Source organism: Solanum tuberosum, unplaced genomic scaffold (assembly GCF_000226075.1).
Source record: "Solanum tuberosum cultivar DM 1-3 516 R44 unplaced genomic scaffold, SolTub_3.0 scf00469, whole genome shotgun sequence".
NCBI classification, from domain to species: Eukaryota; Viridiplantae; Streptophyta; class Magnoliopsida; order Solanales; family Solanaceae; genus Solanum; species Solanum tuberosum.
The window spans coordinates 218729-229086 of NW_006239395.1; the positions used below are offsets into that span (position 1 = coordinate 218729).

Here is a 10358-nt window from a genome sequence, read left to right on the forward strand (position 1 = left end):
TCCTTCTATGCCAATATAGTGAATTTTAAAGCTTTATTGATAGTAAATTTAGTGATTGAAAGTTTAGTAATTTAAGTCATTCTAACTATTTTTCGTTTTGAATGGATTGTTGTCACTTTTTTCACATTTTAAATGATTTGCTTCTTTTATTTTTGTGTATGGTTAATAACCGAATAACCGAACCAAACCAAACCGAAACCGATAATCACCAAACCGATAAATGTATATTATATTTGGTTTGGTTTTGATAATTTTAAAACCGATTAAGTTGGTTTGGTTTTGGTTTTGACCAATAACCGATCCAAACCAACCCGTGAACAATCCTAGTCATAACAATATAATATCTTGTCCATAAATATATTATTTCTTTTTCTTACTAGTATTATCTTCTGTTTTTGTCCATAAATATATTATAAAATAATTTCTCTTTTTCTATTTATTTTTTCTCTGCGAGTATTTTTTCTATTAATTATGTGTAAACTAATTTCAAAGTTGCTTTCTAAGACTTACTCTTTTTTAAAAAAAAAAAAAACAGAAGATAAATATTAATTATCTAAATCATAATTAGAATATTATTTTAATTTATTTATGGACAAGATATTATATTGTTATGACTTATAATTATGGTATTATTATTTTTCTTATGAAATATTAATTATCTAAATCATAATTAGAATATTATTTTAATTTATTTATGGACAAGATATTATATTGTTATGACTTATAATTATGGTATTATTATTTTTCTTATGAAATATTAATTATCTAAATCATAATTAGAATATTATTTTAATTTATTTATGGACAAGATATTATATTGTTATGACTTATAATTATGGTATTATTATTTTTCTTATGAAATATTAATTATCTAAATCATAATTAGAATATTATTTTAATCTATTAAATCTTAGCCATTGATTTTTATCTATGACATGTGTCTCACATTCAAGCAAGAACTTGGAGAAAATGGAGGGAAGGGAAATGAAGAGGAGCCGGATCCGTATAGTATTATCTCCTTTAGGTTAAAGTTTTTCCTAAAACACCTTGCATCATTGTGTTTGATATAGAAAAAAAGAGAATTTTAGGAAATATTTTGTAATATTCTCATGTTCAATTAGTCAAAAATAATGGTAAACATTTTCTCTAGAAAAAAAATTCTAAGAATCACTTATGAAACTTGTTTTTCCTACTGCCTCCACGAAAATTGTATAACTAATTTTCAAGAAACTTGATTTCCTAAAAGAAAACTATTGTTTTCACAACCAATCAAACTTTGAAAAGAATTGAAATTTAAATATTTTTTAACCTAAACACACCCTTGGAGAAAAATTAAGTGAAATACTTCTAATACAACTTCTCTATACAACAATATATCCAATGTAATCTAAGCAAATATTATGGGAGTTCAAAAGTGAACGAGGTGACAAGTGGTGTTGGAAGTGAGAAGGTGACAATCAACGTGAAATTCCACTTATGCAACTTGCTTTCCCACTCACTCCACGAAAATCATTTTCCTAATTTTCAAGAAACTTATTTTCTTAGGGAAAATACTTTTATCAAACCAACCAAACATTGAAAAACTGAAATTCAAATATTTTCTTTCATACCCAACACACCCTTAAGAGGGTAATCAAGTCAAGAACTTCTAGTACAACTTCTCTATACAACAACAAAAACATACGTAGTGTACCCCCACAGGTTGGATCGGAAAAGGATAGAGTGTATACAAACCTTGCTACTATCTCAAGAAATTTAACCGATGTGGTGAGCACGAATCGAACAAAATGCAGCTTTTCTATAGTCCATTAATTTACAACTCACCAGGAAACAAGAAACAAGAAACAAAGAGGCATTCAAGTACTACTAATGCAGTTTCTCTATAATTCCATTAATTTACAACTTCTCAAGAAACCAGAAAACTGAGAAAGACCTCATTTGGCCTTTACATCTGTGGTAACATTTGGTCAGCAACAGAGGCCAAACCCTGCATCAGCCTAACTATCTCGGTAGTGTCATCGAGATAGTATTTGGCCTTGCTGGGCTTCCGGCCAACAGTACAAGCAAAGACTTCGGCTGCTGGAGCCATGGACGGGCCAGACACCGAGCTCATGATCACCTCGAACATGTCTTCATCTGATCGGTCATCTCCTATGCAGAGGACAAAATCTGGTGACATTCCTTTCTCTTGCATTTCGTTAAGGAGGCGCTTGGCAACAAGCCCTTTGCTTACACCCTGCAGGAGCCAGGAAGGAACACATTTTTGAAGACATACATTCAAAATACCATACATTAACCATATCTCAAGGATTAAAATGTTTAGAGGGCAAATTTGAGTTTACAAATGTGAGGTTTAGACATAGAGTTGCAATACAAAATTGTTTATGATCAATGCAGTTGGTCCCTCTCCCCGGCATAGAAATCATACCAAAAAGGAAACGAAAGAGAAAGCACAAACGAAGATGAAAAATGTTTCACATATGAGGTCCCACGGTTTATTCCTCTCGACTCCTCTCTTTTCATTTTTCGAGAAAGTTTTTCCCTGAGAAGATAGAAAATAACACGGAATTAAACTAAGTACTCCCTCCGTTTCAATTGTTTGTATTACTTTCCTTTTTAGTCCGTTTAAAAAAGAACGTCTCTTTCCTTCTTGGGGAACTCTGTAATCCTATTTTTTCCACGTGGTATGTTTAAGACCACAAGTTCAAAGGGCATTTTGGTACCACTCAAAAGTCTTTAATTTAAGTTTTAGTTGAGTCACATACCTGCAAGTAGGGATTCTGGCATTACTATTGTAAGAGTCTATTGAATCATATGCAACCAATTCGAGTTATAAACAAAGAAACTTCCTAAGCTTTTCTAACTGAGAATCCATTAAGATTGAAACCTAGTGTTTCACCTTATAAATGAATCATCCCACCTATAACGAACAAACTGAGATATATGCAAAAGCAACTATCTTGCAAAACAACAGTTAGTTTTTAACTCATGCAGTCTGCAACTATGTTGTTTGGACTCAACAAAAGTACAGTTGCACTCGTGCCGGATGGAGGATCCGACATGCACAAGTCAACTTTTTGAAAGAGTCCAAGCAACACAGGTCTGCAAGCAAGCAATACAAGTGTTTCTGCTGCTGCAAAATGCCCTCCGTTTCTACAGGAGAGCGAATACCACTACAAGCCAACGCTATCGTCAAGAAAGAAAAGTACATACCTGGGGCTTAACTTCCACTATATTCTGTCCACTCTTGACAGTGACTGGTTCATTAGCCAGCACACTTTCTAGGTGATCAAGAAGTTCTTTAGCCTGACATGATCCGAAATCAGGATCTGCATCCTCGTAAGACCATACCATTGATGTTTCCTTGTCTTCAATAACTGATCCATCAGTAGTCTCAGTGTAAAGTTGCATAACAGGCTCAGCAATTTCTTTCCAACAACATTCTACTTCTGGTATACATGTTTCCCATTCTTCATCTTGATTCATCCTGTAAATTCAAAGAGCCATTTGAAATTTGAACCTGTGCGTAAATTGTGAAAACAAATAACAAGGAAATATGTTAGAACATCAAGCAATACCTCAAGAAATAGCCATGCTCAGCTGCAATACCAAGTTTCTCACAAGTTGGAAACCAGTCCGCTAGCGTCTTCCGGCTTCTAGCACTGACGATGAACACCATATTGTTCTTGTCTCTGCACAAAGTTTTGATGATTTCAATTGTTTTAGCACTTGGCTTCTTATCAATTGCATTTTGAGGCATCAGAGTTCCGTCGTAGTCCAGAAGGATTGCCCTGGTTGTTGTCCTTTTATATGCTGAAACTATATGCTCCATTGAAAGCTTCCTAAAATTCGGATCAAGTGCAACAACTCTGAAACTTAAACCGAATCCAATACCCCAGCATCTTCGTCTCACATGATCCTTGCATGTTCTCTCCAAATCTTGCAAGAAACTGCGAGCCCAGTATCCAACATCATGGGTGCTAACATATCTGTAATGTTTCTCATGCCTAAGTTGCTTCTCTGGCTCAGGCATTACTAAAGCAGAGTCCATTGCATCGGCAACTACATCAATGTTCCATGGATTCACTCGGATTGCTCCACTCAAAGAGGGAGAACACCCAATAAACTCAGACACCACTAACATGCTCTTCTTTGGTGTAGAAGAGTCCAGTTTCAGAACCTTATCCAGCCTCTCATTTCCTTGACGACTAATTATATACTCGTATGGTATAAGGTTCATGCCATCCCTGACAGCAGTGACCAGGCAACACTCCGCGACAACATAATAAGCAATCCTTTCGTAAAACTTAAGTGGCTTATCAATCAATATAACTGGTTGATACCCAGGCCTTCCAAATACTTCATTAATTCGCTTCACTGTCGAATTTGTCTCGTCCTGCACTTCTTGAACATCTTTTCCTTTGCCTCTAGCAGGATTGGCTATCTGCACCAAAACAACCTTCCCCTGCTTCTCTGGGTGCTGCAATAGAAGTTGTTCCATTGCCAATAACTTCAAACTAATGCCTTTAAATATGTCCATGTCATCAACTCCAAGCAACAATGTCCTTCCCTGATGATTATACTGCTGCACGAGCTCGGAAACTTTCGCCTCTGTCTCGGGGAGACTCAAGACTTGCTGAAGCTGCCCCATATGAATACCCACTGGCAGGATTTTAATACTTACAGTCCTACCATAGTACTCAAGGCCTATGTAACCCCTTTTCGACTCATAAGAAATACCTAACATCCGACTGCAACACGAGAGGAAGTGCCTCGCATAGTCAAAAGTGTGGAACCCAATCAAATCCGAATTCAAGAGAGCTCGTAAGATTTCTTCGCGAATAGGCAATGTTTTGTATATCTCGGAAGAAGGAAATGGGCTATGCAGGAAAAATCCAAGCTTTACTCTATTGAATCTCTTCCTCAAGAAGGTAGGTAGTACCATGAGATGATAGTCATGAACCCACACAAAGTCATCTTCCGGGTTGATCACTTCCATGATCCTGTCAGCAAAAATTTTGTTAACAGAAACATAAGCCTGCCACAGTAATCGATTAAATCGACCACCTAGATCAGGCGAAAGGGGCAACATATAGTGGAACAAAGGCCAAAGCTGCTGCTTACAAAATCCATGGTAGTACTTAGTAAACAGATCAGGTGGTACAAAAGTGGGAACACACTTAAATGTCTCAAGAAGTATTTGTGAAACTTCATCTTGCTCATTCGGGTGGATTTCTTCCTTAAGACAACCAACATATATAACCTCAATTTCATCATCTCCTAAACCATCTTTCAGCTGGAGAAGAAGTGAATTCTCATCCCAGCTGAATAACCATCCTTTACTGCCATCAGTTTTCCTTTGTACTCTAATTGGCAGCTGATTAGCTACAACAATTATCCTATCTTTTTGAGCTGAAGATGATGATGGATCAGAGCAAACGCTCTCCGATCCATCATCATCCAGATCAGACATTATCCCGGCTACGGTCATAATACGAGGAATCCTCTGGCTCATTCTCCCGAAAGACGGCGAAGGAGCCTCACCTGAGGCTAGCTCCAAGAGATTGGAGTAGGATCTTGACACCATTTTTTTTTAAAAAAAATTCCCTTTCACTAACTAACAACACCAAGTCCACCAAACCAAAACACACTCTCTATAGTAAGCTCCTAACATAGAAAGAAATAGACACAACCCCACTTCACAAAACTTCCCCCAAATCAACTATCAATGAGATACAACTTCTGCCTTTTGCTTTTTCCTCTTTCCTGTAAAACCCAAGAACAAACTTTTCAGATTGTGTGAACCAAGCAAACCCCCAAAAGCAAAAGGGTGCAAGAAAATAACCTCAAGACTTCATTTTGACAAGTGAATCACAACTATAACAAATTTTTTAGATTCTGTGAGCCAAGAAAACCCCCAAAAAATCAAAAGGGTACAAGAAAATAACCTCAAAATTTCATTTTGACAAGTGAAACACATCTATGGTGTGTAACAATTATTTTTTTAGATTGTGTGAACCAAGAAAAAAAAACCATAAACTCAGAAGGATACAAGAAAACAACCTCAAGATTTCAACTTGACAACTGAATCAACTGTGACAAACTTTTTTAGATTGTGTGAACAAAGAAAATAACCTCAAGATTTCAATTTGACAAGTGAATCAAGTGTAAAACTTAAAAGGGTACAAGAAAATAACATCAAGATTTCAACTTGACAAGTGAATCACAAGCTAGGGGTGGGCAATACATGAGGGTATATATCATTTCAAACAGATAAACTTTATGGAAAGAGAATAAGAATATATTCAAAATCATAAATACAGCTAAGATATTGAAAACATTTTTTCTTGGAATTATTAGACAGGAAGCACATAACATCACAACAAAACAATTGCAACCACTACAACCCCAGATATTATAAAAATTTGATAGAGCAAATGCAAAGAAGCAAAATAGTACACTGAGGAATTTCAACAAAAGTTGAAAAGAGAATTTTACCAGTTATTGAACATTTTGAATTCCTAAAAGTGGAAACCCTAAAGTGAAAAAAATAATAATGAAAATTGTAGAGTGTGAAGACTGAAGAGAAAAAGCCAGCTAAGCTTACTACAACAATGGTGTTTTCTTTCTTTTATGTTATCTTTATTGTGGGTGGAAGCTGCCTATATAGCTTATATTATATATACACTGTACACTGTTATAGATGGACTGTATATTATAATATTAATAATATGTTTTTGTGGTTCTTTATGTTATAAAAACTTGTAATTAAAAGTTCTTTTTAAAAATGATTATAATACTCCAATATAGATAATGTTGAATATTGTTGTGACATTGCCAATAATTTTGCCAAACTTGACCTCATGAGAGTGTGAGTGCACCACCACTAAGATCAACGGGAGTTGCGGTGTGATGAATATGATTTTATCTTAGTCGGAGCTCTAATGCGAGGTTCGGACATCAGATGAGAAATTAAAAAGAGAATATGATTCTATCATTTTTAATTAGAAATTTCAAATTTAGATTAGTCGAAGGTCACACAGAGAGAAAGTGAATACACCACTATTATTATAAATTATAGATATGTAATAAGGGGATCTTTTTCCCTTACACAAGTTTTGCAACATAAGTGTACTTTTGCTAATATATCACATTCTTCGTCACAATGTTGAAACAATGAAGTGGACAATTTTGGTGCTTTAGAGAGATTTTCTATCGTTAAATATATCGAAATTTCAAGTAGTAAAAAAACGTAAAGTACTATATTTATAAGATTAAAGTTTATATTCTTCAAAAACAGACACATTGATGAATCAGTCATAACCAGAATCAGGACATATGCGACCTATTGTACAAGTAGATTTCAAACAAATATCATAAACATGCAAAATTGAGAGTTACTAATCTATAAAAAAAAATTATATTTCTTCCATCTCAATTCATATGACACTTTTTTTATTTTAGTCTTTTCTAAATTAAAAATCTATCTTTTTAAAATAATAATAATATTGTGCTTCATCAAATCATATAACATAAATTGGTATCATGAATAAGGGTCCCCTTTGATTATACATGTATAAAGATGACCTATTCTATGAGGATAAATGGATTATTTTATTTTTAAAACTACTTTCATGTGGAACTGTTTACATTTTTTTTGGGTACTTCCAATAATGTCTAGACACGAGTCTCTTTAATTTTAATGGATAATAAGTTTATCCATTTGACCTAACTTTTTGATATTTCCATAAGTTTAATAAGCTTTGAGACATTAGTTTCAACAACTCAACCTTACAAAGTACGTACAAGGACATAGAAGAGTTAAAAGAACTAGCTATGAATATAGTAGGATAGGATAAAATTTCTCTATTTTTTTCGAACATTATAAATGAAAAGGCTTCAGATAAGTAGTATATTTTTTGAAGAGATTCACACGATGAGGATTTGAATTATCTGCGTCAAGGATATATCATAAATTGTCTTTTTATCTTCACAAATCACAAAATAGAAATAAAATTACATACACATCATCTTTTCTAGACTTTACTTGTAAAATTATATTAGGTATATAGTTATTATTGGTCATATTTGAATATGATCAAGTTTTTCACTAGTCCTTTAAAATCTACGTATCTACTATGTTCAAACTTCTCTTCTTAAATCATAATGATTGAGTATTTAAATTTCTTTTATTTTGAAAAATATTTTTTGTTAGAAATAGTTTTGAAAAGTACTTTTATAGATTAGCAATTGGTATGCTAATCAATTTAAAATACTCTTTGCTAACATCAGAGTAGTTATTTGTGTTTGATCAAAGTTTTAAAAAAAATTCTCAATAAAATTTAACAATTTGTATTTGTTTTTTCATTTTTTTTTTAGCTTTTGCTAATACTCGAAAATACATACTTTCTCAAACACAAATTTAATCATATAAATTAATCGAGTCATTAAATTTCGAGATTCAGATTACATAGGAGTACATAGAGGTGAGTTACATGGGATCATAACCCTTCGAGTTTATCCACAAGGGAAACCTCGTTCGTTGAAGTCGAGAACATGTGGGACCTATACTTGTGGTCCAACAAAATAGCCCTCCTAGTTAATTTAAATTACAAATAGGCCATTGCAAAACTATATTTTATTTTGTTTGATTCGATACTTATATTAGAATCCAACTAAACCCTATTCGCACCATCTAAATAATCTGAATTTGTGTGAATAGGGCTTATTAGTGAGGGGGCAAAGGGTCAATACTCAACATGTTGTTCTCGAAATTCACATACCAATAGAGTAAATATTTAATAAAAATATATCGTGAAAAGGTGATTAGATATTACATGACGTAACTTTAAGGATAGAAAGTTAGTAGGTAATTGAGAGTTATTCTATTACTAGCTTATTCATGTATTTGACTTGATCGTAGTATAGAACATCAATTTGGCCTATTTTGGTATCTGATATTATATGTGGTTTACTGTATTTAGGTGATTGCACCTTATCGTTGTGATTATGATTTCTTGCTTATATGTTCCACAATATTATTCTACTATCAGTTGTCATGTTTCTTTTTATTGTCGTTATTTTAGTTACTATTTTAATTTTCTTGAATCAAGGACATTTCGTAAAACAAATTCTCTATTTTAAAAAAGTAATGGTAAAAATTACATACACTATATTCTTTTCAGATACTATTTTATGAGATTTTAAAGAATATGTTATTATTTTAAATAATAAGTAATATATTTTTTAAAAATACGATAAATAATTTGAGACGGAAGAATAGTATATGCCTCATGTGTTCCAAACGGATTAGAGGGGCATTGTTGCATGAACCAAATGAGACGTTTATTAATTCCGACAACAAATCCGACGAAAAAGGCTGTGCCACTCCAACGTTAAATTTGTCTTTAAATATATTTAGATTATTTAAAGTGTGTTCGGTACAGAGAAATATTTTTTAATGAATTTTGTTATTACTTTTTTTGTTTTTAATATATAATTAAAAATAATTATTTATAATTTTAAATAAATATAATAGGAGATGAGGATGTTATGATGTGTTATATTGTTGTTATACGCTTACATAGGTTTCTTTACTATCAATGGATCAAGTGAATATTTTGTTATTGAGTTCCCAATAAATGTTTATTTATATATACAGAGTTCTCGAGAATCCGCACCCGATAACTTAGCTAAATCTCCCACGGAGATGATACGATTAATTAAACTAAGATAATATTAATTTCCACTTACAAATACGTAATTTTCACAAACTTATTTGTTTGAGTGAGGCTCTCAACTCAAATATTCTTCAACCTACATAATATTTTGATTATTGAGCTTGCAATATTAATGAATATTTTGTTATTTGTGTTAATTTTTGTGACGCATTTCTTTAAGTATGTCACTATTTTTGTAATACATTTTTATATTTTGATGAATTATTTGACTTTATAATTTTAATTTTTATTGAATTTGACATGACTTATTGATGTTAAGTCAAATTTTCAATCATACATTTATTGGTACTAACATCAATTTTGTTACAGTGTTTTGTATATAAAAACATTTTTTATTTCTCAAACTTTATGTCAACTGAAAATGTGTGATATAAAATAAAACTCCTAAAATATTGTTTTCCAAACAACGTAAGCACTTTCTCATTATTAGTTTATGTGATAATATTCTTTATTATTTAGTCTGTGTCAAAAAAGAATACTCTAACATCTTTATATTTAAGGATAAGGGTCTGAAAAATATCCAACTTTGGTTGGATTTGTTGTTGCGATACTAAACTTTCATGAGGACCTATTACCTCCCTAGACTATTTAATACCGTATTTTAAACATATATATTTG

General features: G+C 32.5%; 1 protein-coding gene across 3 annotated transcripts; it reads right to left on the reverse strand.

Moving 5' to 3' along the window:
- Nucleotides 1-1778: 1778 nt before the first annotated feature.
- On the reverse strand, nucleotides 1779-6660 carry LOC102597825 (alpha,alpha-trehalose-phosphate synthase [UDP-forming] 6-like). 3 transcript variants are annotated; one of them, XM_006363992.2, is made up of 4 exons: nucleotides 6499-6660; nucleotides 3579-5766; nucleotides 3214-3487; nucleotides 1779-2236 (listed from the first exon to the last, which is right to left on the reverse strand). In XM_006363992.2, the coding sequence occupies exons 2-4, from the start codon at nucleotides 5585-5587 to the stop codon at nucleotides 1946-1948; spliced, it is 2574 nt and encodes an 857-aa protein (XP_006364054.1). In that variant the 5' UTR covers nucleotides 5588-5766; nucleotides 6499-6660; the 3' UTR covers nucleotides 1779-1945. The 3 variants fall into 3 exon arrangements, with proteins under 3 accessions (XP_006364054.1, XP_015159238.1, XP_015159239.1); XM_015303752.1 differs by lacking the exon at nucleotides 6499-6660 and adding an exon at nucleotides 6064-6426; XM_015303753.1 differs by lacking the exon at nucleotides 6499-6660 and adding an exon at nucleotides 5846-6008.
- Between the last annotated feature and the right edge of the window lie 3698 nt (nucleotides 6661-10358).